This window comes from Canis lupus, chromosome X, assembly GCF_011100685.1.
Source record: "Canis lupus familiaris isolate Mischka breed German Shepherd chromosome X, alternate assembly UU_Cfam_GSD_1.0, whole genome shotgun sequence".
NCBI classification, from domain to species: Eukaryota; Metazoa; Chordata; class Mammalia; order Carnivora; family Canidae; genus Canis; species Canis lupus.
In genome coordinates, this window is record NC_049260.1 from 120,224,156 (window position 1) to 120,242,731 (window position 18,576).

General features: G+C 52.6%; 1 protein-coding gene across 3 annotated transcripts in view; it reads left to right on the forward strand.

The window, feature by feature from the left end:
- The first annotated feature begins 17,766 nt into the window (after positions 1-17,766).
- The window catches only part of MTMR1 (myotubularin related protein 1), a 64,027-nt gene continuing 63,217 nt past the window's right edge, over positions 17,767-18,576 (forward strand). For 2 of the 3 annotated variants that reach the window (XM_038588546.1, XM_038588545.1), the window contains exon 1: positions 17,849-18,009. In XM_038588546.1, coding sequence (XP_038444474.1) covers positions 17,849-18,009 — 161 coding nt within the window. Of the gene's footprint in view, positions 18,010-18,576 lie in introns of all 3 variants that reach the window. The other variant, XM_038588547.1, reaches the window with a different exon arrangement.

Consider the following 18,576-nt stretch of genomic DNA (forward strand, 5'->3'; position numbering starts at 1 on the left):
CCCCCGGGTGGCTCAGTGGTTGAGCATCTGCCTTCGGCTCAGGTCTTGATCCCGGGGTCTCAGGATCGAGTCCCACATCGGGCTCCCAGCAAGGAGCCTCCTTCTCCCTCTGCCTGTGTTTCTGGCCTCTCTCTGTGTGTCTCATGAATAAATAAATAAAATCTAAAAAAGAATGCTAAATAGTTCTAGCAGTAAACTGAAATTAATCATTTTTTAAAAGTCTGAAGAGGACTTAAAAAATTAAGTGTTGTTTTTTTTTTTTTTTTTTTTTTTTTTTTTTTTTTTTTTTTAGAACTCTGAGTATTTGACTTACTCTGCAAAGGTTCTCCCCCAGACGTCACCACATTGAGTGCTCACTAGAGCCTCATGGGCTACGTGGCATTCTGTTATCCCTGTTTTCCAATGCAGGAGAGCATCGGGACTCCAGGGCGACACTGCCATGCCTGAAGTCCCACGGACGGCATCCAAACAGATGCGCACAGGTGTTACGCAGAACTCTACCTCGCTCAAGTTCCCAGTGACTAGCCTTAGCTCTGCCTTCAGGGATGACATACAACAATCTCTCTTCCTGGGACAGCCCTTCAAATAATTTGGAATCACAGATATATTTGATGATACAGTAGTTTTTCCTAAATATGGTCCTAGCACTTTCTGATGTACTTTTGATAATGCACCGAAGCTTATCCTTCTGCTTTGGGGGCAGACAATAATACCTCAAAACTCTGAAAATAAGCTGAGTAGCTCATCACCTGCAGCCCCCTCTACAGAACGCAGATTGGTAGTGTCAGTGCTTCGGGCAGCTCTTGTGGCATTTGGGGCATTAGGGCAAAAGGAAGACTATCTATAGGGAACGGTCTTAAATACAAGAATTTTTCACACAGTATCTACATCTGTCTGGAGGACGTGGCCATCACAGCAGAAGCACAGGGGACCCCCAAAGCAAATAAATGTATGCCATGTGCATCCCACAGACAAGGAGGATTAGCACGTTCACAGAAAAATGTCATGGTTGAAATAGCTTGCAATCGAGTCATTTGAGGTTCACAGAATCACTTTTTTTTTTAACAGCACGATGCTGGAATACCAATACTTGATTCTAATCCTCCCACATCTCTTGGCGGCTTTATCACTTAATTAAGGAATTATTAGCAAAGTCGTCTGTATTGAATGTATTTGGAAGATGAAAGATCGGCAAAGCAAAGAAGCATCCTCGTTTCCTTATGAGGCTTGGATTCAGATATGGATTAGTCCTTCGAGAAGGTGGTGTAACGTACTTAACCACGTCAGGGAGCTACACATGACAGGTCCTCACAGTTCGTTTTCCAGTGGCTTTGGACAACATGACTTACTCATTTCCAGCTGGTAAGACTCCTGTGCTCCAGAGATTGATCGCGTTTCCCAGTGCCTTCCTCATAAATTACCAAAAAAAAAAAAAAAAAAAAAAAGTTGTTCACCTCGTTTCAGGGGCTTGATCACACAAATTTGTGTTAGTGGGGATGCATGGAGACATGGGCTCCAGTCTCAGCTCCGGGACTGCTTCTTGGCTGGAAGGTGTGAGACCCTCCCAGCTCCCAGGTGTGATGGATCTGGAGGCCTCAGTGTGCCATCTGTTCAGCTAGGGTATGGGCCTCACCTTCTCGAAGGGAAGGTCCCTGACTACTCACACGACCCTTCCCAGAAAATGCACTTTAATTACTCGTGCAGATACAAGATCTATGGCACAACACAACACTCGCCTCACCCACTAGTTTCCTGTTTCTACTGCACGAAATCACCACAAACTCAGTGGTGATTGGTTCTCCCACAAGGCATTTGTGTTCTTACAGTTCTAGAGGTCAGAAGTCTGAAATGGGTCTCGCTGGCCTGCAGTCAAGGTGTCGGCAGGGCTGCGTTCCTTCTGGAAGCCCCAGGGGAGAGTCCTTTTCCTTTTCCAGCTCCTAGAGGCTGCCTGCCTCCCCTGACCGTGACCCCTTCCCCTGTCTCCAAAGCCAGCAGCAGAGCCTCTTCAAATATCTGGGCTCTGACTTTTTGCCTCCCTCAGTGACACTGAAAGGCCCCTGGCAGTTATGCGGAGCCCACCTGGACAACCTAGGCCCACCCCTATCTCAGGGCCAGCTGACAGCCTTCGTCCCTCTGGGACCTTAGTGCCCCGTTGCTGTGGAAGGTACTGGATTCCCAGGTTCCAGAGATTAGGATGTGGACATCTTGGGGGGGCGGGCATTATAACACCTACTGCAGCCCAGCCCCTTTAAACTTCGGATGGTGGATGGGTGCAGGGTGAGAGGCCAGGACACTGCTGGGCTCTCCCATTACCAGCTTTACGTTAAGTAAAGGCCAGCTCAGTCCCGTTTTGTGACCTCTCAGACAAAATCTAGACTTACAGTTACCTCTGGGTCCCCACCCCATCCCCCGCCCCTTCCTTTCTATCCTTGCATCTACCCAGAGCCAGACCGTGTGCTTTCAATTCCCTTGGTCCCTACATGGAGGCAAGGGAGCCATTTACTAGGGCGTATGTACCAAACACTATACTATCCAGCATCCCCACAACCTTTTAAAATTGATATTTTTGTTTGGGTTTTGTTTTATTTTTTTATTATTTATTTATTTATTTATTTATTGTCATTTTATAGATGAGATGAAGGCTGAGAGCCAGAAGTAGCTTTTCTAAAGTCAGGTCACTTGAACAAACCCTGTCTACTATGACCCAGACCTGGGCCATCTGGGTTTTATTCGGAAACAGAAATGAGTAAAACGATGGCCTCCTTCAAGTGGCCTAGAGGGAAGACAGCTCACTTAACTGCCAAATCCCACGCACTGTGCCGCTTGCTCTGGCAAAGGCAGATGGAAGGCTTTGAGGCCAGGATGGGAGGCCAGGGAGGAGCTTCTCGGGAATGCTGTCAGGGCTCCGTCACATGTCTCCAGGGAAATGAGCACTCAAACCACAGTGCGACACTTTCCTGCACCCACAGATTGGCAAAACTGTTGAAAAGTCTGGCAATCGCAAGCATCGAAAAGGTTGTGAGCCGACAGGAGTTCTCCAACACCGCCTTAAGGACCTGTTGGCCTCGCCCGGGAAGGTTGGTGCCTACCCTGTGACATCGCATTTCCCCTCTTGGGTAGGTAGATGCTCTTGAGAAATGAGAACCTCTATGCGCCAAAAGACACGTAAAAGAATACTCATAACAGCATCGTCTCTAACGCACCCCCCCCACCAAAAAAAAAAAAAAAAACTAGAAACACTTCAAATAGCCACATACAGCAGAACGGATGAATTGCGGCACATTTGCACAATGGAATTCTACACACCCAGGGCGGGTGATCGGACTACAGCTACACACAATGGATGACTCCTAAGCGTGTTGATTGAAAGAAGCCAAATTCCAAAGAACATACATGATATTGTTCCATTCACATAAGTTCGAGACTAAACAAAACCCTTGTTCGGGCGTGGATACGTGGTAAAACAACAAAAAGAAGCCAAGAAATCGTCACCATGGAAGGGAATGGTGCCAACAGAAGCATCCGGCACTTTAAACGTGATGCAGTGTGTACAGGACCCAGAGAAAGCTGGTGTTCCTAGATCATGAAGGGCATGGGGCTGGGAGAAGATGACTGATGTGTCCATGGGGGCTGGTTAATGAACTGGTATTTTCTGGGGTGCCTGGGTGGCTCAGTCCGTAAAGCGTCTGCCTTCGGCTCAGGTCATGATCCTGAGGTCCTGGGATTGAGTCCCAGGTCGGGCTCCCTGCTCAATGGGGAGTCTGCTTCCCCCCTCTCCCTCTGCCCCTCCCGTTGTGTGCTCTCTCTCTCTCTTTCTCTCTCTCAAATAAATAAAATCTTTCAAAAAAGAACTGGTACTTTCTTCTCTATGCCATAGGAGCCACTGAGGGAGTCCCCTGGGGCAGGGAAGGGACATGATAAAACATGAACCACTGTGGCAGCCAGTGGTGGGTGGCAGGGTGGCAAGACTGGGGACAGGCTGGTTTGAGGACCTGGTAGTTGACCAGACATGGAGAGTGGGCTGGGAATCCAGATAAGTAGAGGAGCACATCGGGGCAGCGCTGAGGCACCCAGCACACGGACAGGGATAAAGGCCTGAAGGTCACAAAAGACGTCGGACGGAAACAGAGATATGGGGATAGAATCACTCAACAGGGCCCCTGGCACGTAGTAGGCACACAATAAATATTAATCTGAATGCATGAATCAGGGAAGGAAGGATGGACAAGGCCATGCTGTTCTTTCTGGAGAGTTGACTCTAAAGAAAGAAAAGAGATTGGATCATAGCTATTGGGAGACTGGACCAGGACTGCTTTTCTTTTTTTAAGGATTTAATTTATTTGAGGGATCCCTGGGTGGCGCAGCGGTTTGGCGCCTGCCTTTGGCCCAGGGCGCGATCCTGGAGACCCGGGATCGAATCCCACGTCGGGCTCCCGGTGCATGGAGCCTGCTTCTCCCTCTGCCTGTGTCTCTGCCTCTCTCTCTCTCTCTGTGACTATCATAAATAAATAAGTACAAATTTTTTAAAAAAGGATTTAATTTATTTGAGAGAGAGAGCGCGGGCGCACAAGCAGGGGGAGTGGCAGGCAGAGGGAGAGGGAGAAGCAGACTCCCTGCCGAGCAGGGAGCCTGATACGGAACTCGATCCCAGGACCCCGGGATCATGACCTGAGCCCAAGGCAGGTACTCAACCCACTGAGCCCCCCAAGTGCCCCAAGAATGTGCTTTATGAAGGAAGAAACCAGTGTATCACCCATGGGGAGGATGGAGTTGGTGCAGAGCTAGAGATTCATGAAAGAACAAGGCCCCAGAGCGGGCATGAGCCCCAGGATACAGGCAGAGAGGGGTCTGCCTGGAATAACAGAAGGAACTTCTGTTTCTCAGCAGCAGGGGAATACTGTGGGTACAGATAAGACAATGTTTGTGGAGGGGTGTGGGGATAGGATCGTGGCTCCCCAAAGATGTCCACGTCCTAATCTCTAGAACCAGATACTACGTGAGGTGCCCTAGAGAAGGGAAGTTCAGGTTGCAGCTAGAACGAAGGGGGCTAATGAGCTGGCCTTGGGATGGGGAGATCATGCTGGAATACCGGGGGGGATGGGTGTCCAATGTGATCACAGGCGTCCTTAAAATTGGAAGAGGGCCCTTCTCACCATCACTGGCTTTGGAGGTGGAGGAAGGGGGCCGGGAGCCAAGGAATGTGGTGGCCTCTGGAGGCTGGAAAAGGTGAGGACATGGAGTGTCCCCCAGAGCCTGCGGAAGGGACACAACCACACTGACAGGTCGATTTTGTCCAGTGAGACCCGTGTCAGGCTTCTCACCTACAGAACTTCATGGGAATAGATGTACGTACATCGTTAAGGTCGATCAATTTGTTAACAATGTGTTCTAGCACCGGTAGGAAAGGAATACAAGGATAGAGCCCCCCCCGCCAAGGGGGGGCGGGGCGGACCACGCCTGCTTAATTCCGTTTCCTTCAGCAACGTCTGTAATATCAGAGGACTGTAAGCAAATTCAAAATGGCCCAGAGCAGAGGAGGAGGAAGATGAAAACGCTCCTGAGAAGCGGGCTCTGGACTACGTAGTCCTAATTGACTTCACCACTGAGCGGTGACAAATCCCAGGCACCAGTCTGGTGGCGCCCCCACGTGCTTGACAGCAGCAAATGCAATACTCTCCAGAAGAGGCCCTCTTCCTCCTTGGCCTCTGGGAATTCTCAGAGGATTTTCCGAAGAAAATGAACCCTTCACAGTTTAAAAAAAATAAATAAATAAATAAATAAAAAAGCAAAGATACCCTCGGGGGAAACCAACAGAAAGGACAGACCAGGAGAGGACTTGTACGGGCTCATGAGCTACTCAGTATTCAGGAATGTCAACAGGGTGGTCTGCAGCTGGCCAGGGTGGAAGGATTTAGACCACAGAAGTCAGCAGATGCTACAAATCAGGGTGGTTTTAAAATTTTTTATATTATTTTTATTTTTTAAAAGATGTTATTTATTTACTCATGAGAGACACAGAGAGAGAGGCAGAGACACAGGCAGAGGGAGAAGCAGGCTCCATGCAGGGAGCCCAATACGGAACTTGATCCCAGGACCCCAGGATCACGCCCTGAGCCACCCCAGCACCCATTTTTGTTTTTGGTTTTTAATTTCAGAGATCTGATAATGACAACTTTACCAGCACACCACTGGATACAGGTTACAAGACTACTATGTGTATTATCTTTAAAGAAATAAGATCAAAGCGACTTTGAGTTTAGCAATCATCAGTGCTTAGATACAAACACCAAAAGCACAACCCATGAAAGAGGAAAAATTGACATGATGGACCACGTTCTGATTCAAAACATCTGCTCTGTGAAACACACTGTTAAGAGAATGAGAAGACAAGGCACAGAGTGGGAGAAAATATTTGCAAAACACGTATCTGATGATATGTGATCTCATCAGGCTGATAGGCAAACCGGGTGGGAAGTACAGTGGGTTCCTGGGTACCTGTCACTGCCCACCCACTGATGAGCCACCACTGACATGTCACCACAAACAAAACATTCTATCGTTTATCCTAGGGTGTATCCTCCTTGTCGGACAGCCTGTGGGTTTTGACTACTGTATGAACACATGTGCCCATCACTGCCCTAAAAATCCTCTGCTCCACCTGTTTGTTCCTCTCTCCCTCCACTTGATGTTCCTTTACCCCCGAAACTGCTCAAAAGAAAAAAAAGAAAAAGAAAGAAAGTCTGTTGATTTTTTTTAAGGCATCCAAGTAATTCTGTGCGGCTAGTTCACCAAGAAATGTTCAGATGGGGTGCCTGGGTGGCTCAGCAGTTGAGCATCTGCCTTCGGCTCCGGGTGTGATCCCGGGGTCCTGGGATCGAGGCCTGCATCGGGCTCCCCGCAGGGAGCCTGTTTCTCCCTCTGCCTGTGTCTCTGCCTCTCTCTCTTTCACAAATAAATAAAATCTTTTTAAAAATTAAATTATAAAAAGTGTTCAGCGACTCTCATTCCAGGCAATACCCACATTTTGGTCAAACCACCATCCTTCAACAGAAGCCCCCGGAATAACGCATCACAGATGACAGAGGCGGCTTCCTGTGCAACGCCGTGCTGTGTGGACTGGGAGTCTGGACGACAAGATGCTTAAAGCACCTGCCTGTGCACCTGCAGGAGCTGTGCGGGGTCCAGGCTCTGGTAGGCAGGAGGCAGCCAAGTGGGGTGTGCATGGGAAAGAGGACACCCGAGTACTCAGTGCTACGTCTTCTAGCCCACCACGCCCGTGAGCCTTGGCACCTGTTTGCACCCGACTTGTCTCAGCTCCAAATCCACCCCTGTTTAGCTGCTCTGTGATCATGGAGGTGGGCTCTGTAACTAGTTCTCCTTTACCAACTGCTACGGTGTTGATCCTTGTCAGTAGAGGGTGCTGGAGAGATACCGGGAGAATAAAGGGGTGGCCCTCTCCCCTGCCTCGTGGGCCTCCTTCCCGGTGAGCCTCGCTGGCTAGCCTCCTGCAAAGCCCAGCTTCCTCCAGGGCCCGGCTCCCGAGCACGCAGCAACCTCTGTGCTGGCTCCTGCGTGTATTAAGCATGCCCTTCATTTTCTGTGCTCTGATGCTTCAGTGTATGCTGCGTCGCTGACCCCCAGGGTTAGTCAGCTCCCAGAGATGCTAAATAACTGTCCTGCAAGCACGCTTTACAAATGTGACCCAACCAGTCCAGAGCCCTTATTTCCAACCACCTCCTTTGGCTAAATGCTTTCACGCTCCAGGCTCCTGTCCTGCTGCAACCACTGCACAGCCAGGTGCCAGGCAGTCGGGGACGGCCCGGATGCCCCAGAAGTGGCAGACATTCCTCAAACTGGCCAATCCTAAACCTGTTTGCCTTGCCTCACCCATCCTTTCCCTTAGAAACCTCAATAAAGGCTCTTGCCCCCGGCCCCCTCTGGCCCCCACCTTGTGATGGACGCTGGTGCTTTTCGGAGTGGCCTCCAGTGGGGGGGGGGCATGTCCCCTCCTCTGGGGAGGATCAGTGACTGTGACAGTGTTTTCAGTAGCCATCATCTCTTTACTTGCTAGTCTTTACTTCTGTGACTCCAATCCCATTAGCAGTTTTCCCTGCTGAACTTTCCCTGTGTGCAAGTGACCCTATGGTTTCAATTTCCTGATCAGTCCCTGGCGGGTACAGCCTACGAGGTCCCATAATCATTTGTCATCGTGTTTTCTTCAGGGAATGCGTGACAGGGCAACTTGTGGTTTCTGTTGGTGCTTTGCAATAGAGACTGAGCATCTGTTTCCAGAAGGTCATACAAAGGGAAAGGGGGCCGAACAAAAGGGCAGAATTTCGTGGGCGCCCATCTCCTGAATTAGAAACAGGCCGGGACTCGTTGCACATCATCATTATGAGGATGATTTGTATCTCTGCCGCGCAGGAGTAACTGAAGGTTGAACTGTGGAATGCTGTTTATACGGCCTGCCTTTGTAATGGCCCAGCATCCTGTGTTCTAGGACTGAGTTCGAACAGTCCAGAAAATAATTACCACCCTGAGAAAACAATACAGAATCCGTAGCTTTATGTTTTTCTGTTTTGTAGCCGATACCCACAATCATTTCAAAAGAGAGTCTCAGGAAACTTAGAAAATATAAATAAGACGGGAACCTGGGTGGCTCAGTGGTTGCGCATTGGCCTTCAGCTCAGGGCATGATCCCAGGGTCCTGGGATCGAGTCCCACATTGGGCTTCCTGCGGGGAGCCTGCTTCTCCCTCTGCCTGTGTCTCTGCTTCTCTCTCTGTCTCTCTCATGAATAAATAAATAAAATCTTTAAAAAAAAAAAAGAAAAAGGAAAAAAAAACAAACAACTACTTCACCAACGCTGACGACTGAGAGACCAGTTTTTCTGGCTGCCATTAAATAGCAATCGCTTATGTCATGCTCACAACGCTCCATCCACTGGCCTGAATGCTTTCCGTGTGTGGAGATTCCCTGAATGGCCACAACAAGCCCAGGATGAGCTGCGTTGCCAGGGGTAGTGGCCCGAGTAGTCTCCCGTTTTTCAGAGGAGGAAACGGGGTGCAGAGAAATTGCTTGTCCAACATTCGCCCCGTGCAGGCTGGTGGGGCCTGTTTGGAACCAAATCACCGTGGCCCGGGGGCTGCGTTCTGGGGTGCTAGGCTCCACCCAAAGGACCCCGGCTCCTGTCAAAGCAAAACACGGTAGAATATCTTTCTCACCTCTCAGGAAACGCATCTCTCTACTCCCCGGTGTTCACCATCTGTAAATGTCAGCCCCTCGTGGCACCCAGCCCATTAGCCATGCCACCTCAGAGTTGGGAAGAGAAATGGGTAACCCCTCTATGCTATCTGATATTTTAGCTTGGATTTGAATACGGAAACCGTTAGCATTCAAAAATCCATCACCCACAAACAGATGGGTAAAGCCCTCCATGGAAGGCGGCCCAGCCTTGCCATCGGCCCTCCTGCACCCCCATCGGCCAGGGGCCTGGAGAGCAGGGCTGCCTGCAGCCTAAGTGCGTTGGCACGTGGCCACTGGATGTGGCAAAGAAATCACATGTTTTTCTTCCCGCGTGGTTCAGCCTTGGGGGACATGGGGGTTAGTGTTCAGAATGAAGACTCCTCCAAACTCGGCCCAACAAGCAGGTCAATGGAAGGCCTCACAGTTGCTCTAGACGATGGAGGGTGATGTATCAGAGTCCCTCCTTGGCCACCATATGCTGCTCCCCAGGTGGTGGTGGTGGTGGTGGTGATGGGGACAAAGCCCTTGTGTGCTTGGGTTTGGGTTTGGGTTTGTTTGTTTTTTCATGCCATTGGTGCCTGCGATCCAAAAGTCTAGGGGCTAACCGGTCTGAACTGGGTGGCTCCCTTCCTTCCCCTCTGTGATGGTTCACCATACGCATCCATTTGACTGGACCACGGGATTTCCAGGTATCTGCTGAAACATTATTTTATGTGTTTTTTTAAATTTTTTTGTATTCATTTATTTTTTTTACATATATTTTTGATTGGAGTTCAATTTGCCAACATATAGCATAACACCCAGTGCTCATCCCATCAAGTGCTCCCCTCAGTGCCCGTCACTCAGTCACCGCCACCCCCACCCACCTCCCTTTCCACCACCCCTAGTTCGTTTCCCAGAGTTACGAGTCTTTCATGTTCTGTCTCCCTTTCTGATATTTCCCACTCATTTCTTCTCCTTTCCCCTTTCACTATTTTTTATATTCCCCAAATGAATGAGACCATATAATATTTGTCCTTCTCCGATTGACTCATTTCACTCAGCATAATACACTCCAGTTCCATCCACGTCGAAGCAAATGGTGGGTATTTGTCGTTTCTAATGGCTGAGGAATATTCCATTGTATACATATATATGTGGGTTTTTTTTTAAGATTTTATTTATTTATTCATGAGAGACACACAGAAAGAGGCAAAGACACAGAGGGAGAAGCAGGCTCCCTGCGGGTCTCGATCCCAGGATCCCCAGATCATGACCTGAGCCAAAGGCAGATGCTCAACCGCTGAGCCACCCAGGCGCCCCTGAAACATTATTTCTGTGGGGGCCGGTGAGGGTGTTTGCAGAGGAGGTTAGCAGTTGAGTGGCGGGACTCAGCAAAGCAGGCTGCCCTCCCCACTGCAGGCCAATCCACCGAGGGCCCCAGCAGAACAAAAAGGCTAAGACTGAACTGGGCCTGCCTGACCGTGGAGCTGAGCCATCCCTCTTCTGCTTCGGTGCTCCGGGGTCGCCAGCCTGTGGCTGGCAGATCTGGGGCTTCTCGGCCTCCAGAATCGTGTGACCCAATTCCTTGTGATAAATCTCAGCAAACAGAGAGGGAGAGAGAGATCCTGCCTCTGGAGAAGCCGGCTACATGTGGTAGCTGTTTCTCAAGCCTCACGTGCAGCTCCAAAGTGTCCCCCAAAAGTGCTCTCATCAATTCCACACCATCTCCACGCTGCTGAGTCCAGGGGACACCTCTCAGCCCCGTCTTACCAGCGTCTGGGCACCACCTGACACTCTGGATCATTCCTTCCCACTTGAAACTCTGTCCTCTTCGCCCCCAGGCCCCCTCTGCCCTGACTCTTTTCCTGGTCTTGGAAGATGACTTTCTCTCTCCCTTTGGATTTCGTGATAATCTCATCTGCTGGACCTTGTCCTGACTGCTTCATTGTGGCTGCCTGAAGGGGGGATTTATGGAAGTGTTTACTGAGTGAGGCAGAAAGCACGTCTCTGAAACATGCATGGCAGCTTGAGGCCAGCGGAGTCTCCAGAGCTTTGGAAGTGGGGGTCTCTGGATGGCAGTTTACATGGCAAGGAGAGCTTGACACTGCATTTGCAGAGCACCTGGCATGAGACTGAGGACATCTTGGGGCATCTGGGTGGCTCAGTGGTTGAGCGACTGCCTTTACTCAGATTGTGATCCCGGGGTCCTGGGATCCCTGCAGGGAGCCTGCTTCTCCCTCTGCCTGTATCTCTGCCTCTCTCTTTGTGTCTCTCATGAATAAATCAATAAAATCTTTGAAAAAAAGACCGAGGACATTTCATGTCAATAGCGAAGAACGATGGGTGGTGGAGATCCTGGGGCATAGGCGGAGACCTTCTAGATAAATTTGGAGCACAATTAAGTAATCTGTGGCATTCTCGAGTGCAGCTGGTAGAGGCACAAGAATTGATAATTGCACTCATTTAATGTATTTATTCAAAGTGTCATTGAGACCATCAACTTCACAAAAGGACCTTCAGACACGGCGGTGGCTCATTTTATGTGTCAGGTTGGGTCGGCCATAGTGCAGAGGTGTTTAGTCAAACACTAGTCTACATATTTCTGTGAAAGAATTTTGTATATGTGATTAGCATTTCAATCAGCAGACTCTAAGTAAAGCAGATTGTCCTCCACAAGGTGGGTGGGCCTCATCCAATCAGTTGAAGGTCTTAAGAGCAAAGACTGAGGTCCCCTCAAAAAGGAAGGCACTCGGCTCCAGACTCTGACTTCAGACTCAGGACTGCTACATGCTGGGATTTCTGGCCTGCCCACCTGGCTTGCAAACTCCAGGCTTGTTTTCACCATGGTGTGAGCCGATTCCTGAAACTAAACCCCCCTCTGTCTTTCTCTCTGTCTGTACACACAGACACCCTCTATGGGTTCTGTTTCTCTGGAGAACCCTGACCTCGTCTCCTTGGTAGGCATACCGCACCCCCCCAACATGTCCATGCCTTGGCCCCTGAACCTGTGAATATGTCATGCTACATGGCAAAGGGGTGGGCGGGGATTTGCAGATAATCAAGGTTACAGACTTTGAGATGGGGAGAGTATCCTGTATCATACAGGTGGGTCCTATTTAATCACACGTGTCCTTAAAAGCAGAGAACTTTCTCTGGCTAGTGGCAGGAGAGATGCTCCAGGAGGGGAAGTCAGAGAGATCAAAGAATACGAGGGGCTTGACCCACCCTTGCTGGAGGAGGGCCACAGGGAAAGCACAGGAAGGAATGAAGGCAGCCTCTGGGAGCTGCATGAGCTGGATACTTGTCCCCGAGCCTCCAGAAAAGAGCCCAGCCCTGGAAACACCTTAATTTCAACCTTGTGATACCCTCAGCAGAGGAACCAATTGAGACCACCAGGACTTTTTTTTTAATATTGTATTTATTTATTCATGAGAGACAGAGAGAGAGAGAGAGAGAGAGAGAGAGAGAGGCAGAGACCCAGGCAGAGGGATAAGCAGGCTCCATGCAGGGAGCCTGATGTGGGACTTGATCCTGGGTCTCCAAGATCATGCCCTGGGCTGAAGGCGGCACTAAACCGCTGAGTCACCCGGGCTGTCCACCACCAGGACTTCTGACCTATAATAACTTCGAGAATGTAGACACGACTTCTAACCTGTAGTAACTTCGAGAAAGTAGACATGTGTGGTTTAAGCTGCTAAGTTTATGGTGGTTCATCAGGGCAGCAACAGAACATGAACCCGGTGCCTAATACCATGTGGAGAAAAGTCTTGGAACATACATGTAGACAAGCCAAGATTTTTAAACCCGGCTAGATGGTGCTTCTGGATCGAATGGGGTTAAGGCTGGACCTGGCACAGACCTGCATCCAAGGCGGTGATGTTTTGCAAGGACACGCAGAACCCAAGTCCATCTGTTGCCGCGTTCACCAGGAATTGCTTTCGGCTACACAGCACAATAATAGACACAAAAACGAACACCATGAACTGAACACACTCCCCGGGCTGGAGCCACAGACGGCACCAGGCTTTGCTTTATGACGGGATGGCCTCCACCGTGGCCCGCAAGGACTAGACAAAATATTACTCTTTGGAGGGGCCATTTGGGACCCCTCTCAACAATGGGGCCATTTCTCTGCAGGGGCACTCGGCTGTTGTCCCATAGAACATGAGAGTGGCTCCTTCCCAGCAAAATGATGTTTTTGAGAAACTCCTTCGATACGGAATCGGCAGGTGCACTTTCATTTCCTCGATTCCTTTTCTGCAAATGAAAGTGGGGGCCTTGTCCACAGCCCTCAAATTGTGGAGCTGAAGATCACATTTCAGAGTTTCTCTGTTTTCAAACCATATGAAAATGTACCAACTTTTAGTTATTTATTTATTTTAAATTTTTTTACCTCCCTCTCCTGAGCTCTAGACCCTGGTGACCAACAATCTATGGGATGTCTCCACTTGGATGACCCATAGGCACAGTTCAAGGCCACGTGTGTCACTGTGCAGGCCATCACACCTAAGGGGGACCACGCACAGGGAAAGCCCCCTCGATTTCTAGGTGTCTTCTGGGCTTTTCTTGGCATACAGCAGCCAAAGGTTGAGCTTTGACAGCGTTGGCCTATTACAACAACTTTATGACCAACAGCAGTCCAGTGTTGTGAGGACAGGGTGTCTTTTTCCAATGCACAGAAAAGCACCGTGTGGGCTGGGACTCAGGGCAGGGCCAACCTGATGTGTCCAAAATGATCTCATCCTACTCACTCACCTCTTCCAGCCCCGGGGCCCCCCCGCATTCCTTAGCTTGGGGACCACTGTCATGCTCTACCCGGTTACGGGAGTCTCACACCCATCTCTTAGCCTCCCCTTCCCTCTCTCCTTCATGCCCAGCATCCCATCGGTCACTGAGTCCTGTCCGATGTCAGGCTCCCCTGCATCAGCTTTGGAAATGGTCTTCCTACAGCCATGCCTGCCCCTCCAGTCCATCCTACGTCGGGCAACCCAGCTGCGCTTCCAATGCGTGAACACGATCAGTTGCCCTTCTGTGATCTCTGGCCGTGGCTCCTTGTCACCACTAATGGCACCTCCAAGTGCACTCTTCAGACCATCTGTGTCAGACTCACTTGCGGTGCTTTACAAAATGTGGACTCTCAGCATCCCCTTCCCTGCCAAGCTACTAAATTCTCAGATTTTTGGGGATGCCTGGGTGGCTCAGTGGTTGAGCATCTGCCTTCAGTTAATGGTGTGACCCCGGGGTCCTGGGATTAAGTCCCACATTGTGCTCCCTGCAGGGAACCTGCTTCTCCCTCTGCGTATGTCTCTATGTCTCTCATAAATAAAGAAATAAAAATCTAAAGAAAAAAATCTCAGATTCTCTGCAGTGGGGCTCCTGGGTCTGTAGCTTAGTGGATGTCACAAGTCATTTTTATGCATGTAAGTCTGGAAACTACTACATTATACAGTACACTGTGTAGACATTTCATAAACATGCAGTGTACATGCATAAACATGTGCCACTTCCCCAGCAGGGACCTCAGAGTGCAGCTAGCAGGACAGAAGTGCCTTGATTTTCCCCAGGGGAGCACCAGCATGCACCTGACAACTCACTCCTCCCCTTGCCTCCCACCACACAAGTGGACGTCTGTCCCCTGACAGTGATCCCCGGGAAGGCAGGGTGGTCAAGGCAAGAACTCTGAGTGGGCCCTGATGTGGGCCTTGCAGGGCAAGGGGAGGTTGGGGCACGTGGATGTTGGGAGACAAGTTTCCATGACTATGTCGGGCCAGGTCCTCTGGGTGATGAGTTTACAGTCACGTGAAGAAAGCTGGTATAAGGACACACTGCAACACAGTAAAGCTTAGAGATATCCCTCCCCCAGAGTTCAGAGGTGTGAAGGTCAAGATCTCCCCTTCCCCCTCCCCAAAGATTCATTCACATTCCAGGAAAGTGAGGAACTTCTCTCTCTGGAAGAGAGACGGGGCAGTTCACTAGCAGCCCTATCGAAGATGCAAATTCCCCAAATATGGGCTTCTCCTCCTGTGGGGCATCCCCATGGCATGTGCAGATACCATCTGGCCCCCCACTGTTGGTCAAAAGAGATTACAGGGCAGGCCATCTTCAAGAGGAGTAGACCCCACCTGTTGATGGGGGCATGGCAAGGCCACATTGCCAAAGACCATGTCACCCTTGGGACATTGAGGCTGGGTGAATCCATCCAAGATGCTTGCCCTGGCTGCTGTTTTTGCTGTAATAATAACCTGTCTTTATTATCGACCCAGAGGCCTCATGTCTTCCTTCAGGTTGTCCGTGTAGTCGGAGGCTACGTTTTTAGCTTGCTAGTGGGGGAGACCCTCAGATCCTCCACGGCTGTGGACCTCATCATGTGTGGAGCCTTCCTCAGAGGGCAGCAATGGTTTGGCCATGGATTCCCGGCTGAATGTGGGACGGAGCTTGGGGTCGGGGTGGGCCAGAGGGCAAGGGGGGTTCAGGTGCCCTGCTGCTGCACAACACGCACCTCAAAACCTAGTGGCTTAAAACATCAATTTATTTCTCAAGAATCCGTGTGGTTCAACAGAATGAGTCTCTGGCTTCACCTGGTGTTGGCTGGACGGCCGGGAGGACTAGAAGGTCTGAAACATCCTCAATTATGCGGCCGGCTGGGAGCCTTGGTTTTCTTCCACATGGGCCTTGCCGCGTGGCTGCTTGGGTGTCCTCACAGCATGGCAACGCAGTTCCAAGTGAGAGTGTTCCCAGAATCCGAGGCAGAGGTTTCAGCTCCTTGGAGGCCGGGCCCTGGAAGTTACAGAGCCTCCCTTCTACCATCTTCTATTGGTCCAAAGAAGTTATGGGAGGGGACATAGATTTTCATCCTTTGATCTAGATGTGGCAAGGCCACATTGCCAAAGAGCTTTAGAAGGAGGGATGCCCTTGCGGCTGTCTTCCGAGGTATGGCCTACCATGGCGGGACTGCTCCATCCTATTTCTCCAAGGGTGCTGAGCTCTGGCTGTGCTAGAATCCAGCACAGCATGCGAACCTGTAGTCTAGCATAATGGAGGCTCCGTGTCTGGGCTCCAATGGCCCCTAGGTGACCTTGTCTCTCACCTTGTCCAATTTTATGCTGCAGCCACAGGACATCTCAGGGTTCACGTACACAGAATAAGCTGTGTAAGCAACTGCACACCTGTGCCCATGACCATTCTTCATGCCTGCAATGACTCTTGGACTCAGGTCTGCGTGCCATCCTCTAGGAAGCCCTCCTCAGCCCTATCCTCCCACAGCCCCGCAGGCTTGCCCCCACCGCAGCCCTCACCAGCAGGGCCCCGTTGAAGGATCTGGTACTGAAACTATGTTTAAAATCTTGTCATTTTGTTTCTGACAAATCTCAGGGCAGCAAGGCTGCTTGCATTACAGTTCTGGAGGCTGGCAGGTCCGAGGCTGAGGCTGGTTCCTGGGAGAGGCCTCTTCCTGGCTCGCCCACAGCGGTCTCTCCTGGGCCTTCACACAGCCTTTGCTCAGTGCTTGCTCAGGGAGAGGGTGACGCCAAGCTCTCCGGGGTGTCTTCGTGCAAGAGCAGTAATATCACCATGCCAGGGCCCCATCTTTGTATCTAATCACCTCCCAAGGTGTCATGTCCACATGCCATCGAGGGAGGGTTGGGTGCCCTGCAGTTGCTGGGGCTTCAACTTACGAATGGGGGATGTGCGTGTGTGGACAGAAACAGTCTAACCGTGGATCAAACACCTGATGTGATAATTTTGGAAAAGCCGAGCCTGTGGGAGCTACACGGGGGTCTCGAGATCTTCGGGCGCTTCCTGCCACCCTCCCCGCCCTGTCACCCTTTCAGCCGAGGCCCAGCCCTCTGGGGTGCAGGATGGCTGCGGGGCTCCAGGCATCGCGTCCTCACCCTCGAGGTTCATTTCGAAGTGGCTGAGGCGGGAAGGCCAGACGGGCCCGGGGCGGGAGCGGGCATGTCCCCGGTACAGGTGTGCTTGTTATCAGGGTCGCCGCCCCTGCCGCCGCGACCCGGGAAACCCGGGGCAATCACAGCAAACGGCTGAGTCACGGTCGCCCTCCCGTCCGCAAACCAAGTCAGGGGCGAGCTGACAGGGGCTGAGCCTAGGTCGCCAGATGTTGGTGGATCTGCCGGGCAACGCAAGGTGACTGTCACTGCTAATACGAAGCGGGGGCGGAAGTTCCGAGGGCGGCGGCGGGGGGGCGCGGTGGCCCCGCAGATGGCGGGGAGGTGGGCTCGGGGGAGGGGCGGAGGGCGTGGGGAGCGCTCGCCGGGCTGCCCTCCCGTCAGAGCTTCCCCGGACGCCGAGCGGAGGGAAGGCCGTCGTGTCCCGGCTCGCCGTGTCGCCGAGCGGCCCGCGGCCCCCGGGGCGTCCCCGCCAGCCGGCTCGGGGGCGCGCGGCCGGGCCCAGGTGGGGCTCCGCGGGCGGGGGCGCGGCCAGCCCCGCGCGCCGCTCCCCGCCCCCGGCCCCGCGCGCGGCCTTGTGGGTAGCGCGGGGCCGCCAGGTGACAGCTAATGGCGGCGGCCGCCTGAGCCGGCGGGCGGCGCGGCGCGGCGGCGGGCCCTTCCGGGCGCCGCTCCCCTCTCGCTGCGGCTCGCCCGCGGCGGCGGGCCCGGCGCGCCATGGACAGGCCGGCGGCGGCGGCGGCGGCGGCGGCGGCGGCGGCGGGCAGCGAGGGCGGCGGGGGCCCGGGCCCCGGGCCGGCGGGCGGCAGGAGGCCCCCTCGAGGCGCCGGAGGCCCCGCCGTCGGCTCCCGGCAGCCCAGCGTGGAGACCCTGGACAGGTAAGCGGGCCCCGGCCGCCGCGGCCTCCGCGCCCCCGCCCCCCCCCCCCCCGGGCCCCGCGCGCCGCGGTGGCCGTGCACCCCCTCCCCGCCGCTCCCTGCCCTGCCGGGCCCCCCTTCCTGGCCCGGACCCGGGGCCCTGCCCCCGCCCCCCGGGGCGCGCACCTGGCCCACTTCCGCCTTGCCGGCCGGGGCTCCCGGCACCCCTAGGGGCTCCGCAGCTGTCAAATCTTCTCGGCGCTTCTGCCCGCCGCACCTTGCCACGCGCCCCGCTGGCCTTACCGGGGCCGCGGCGCCTGTGGGGAGAAACTTGAACCCGGGGCTCAGCTCTTTCAGCGTGGCCTTCCCTCTCGGGGGTTGGAAGACCACAATCCCGCCGCCCCCCGGGACTGCTGGGGGCGGCGGGGGGGGCGGGGGGCTTTGCCTTTGGGGTTGGGAGTGGAGGACTGGAGGACGCAACCCCGTGGGTGTTGGAGCTGCTGCGGATGGAGGCAAAGTTACCCCGATTTGAAAGGATGGAAAACTTCCAAACTGCTCCTGATGCAGGAACACACAATCGTTTATTTC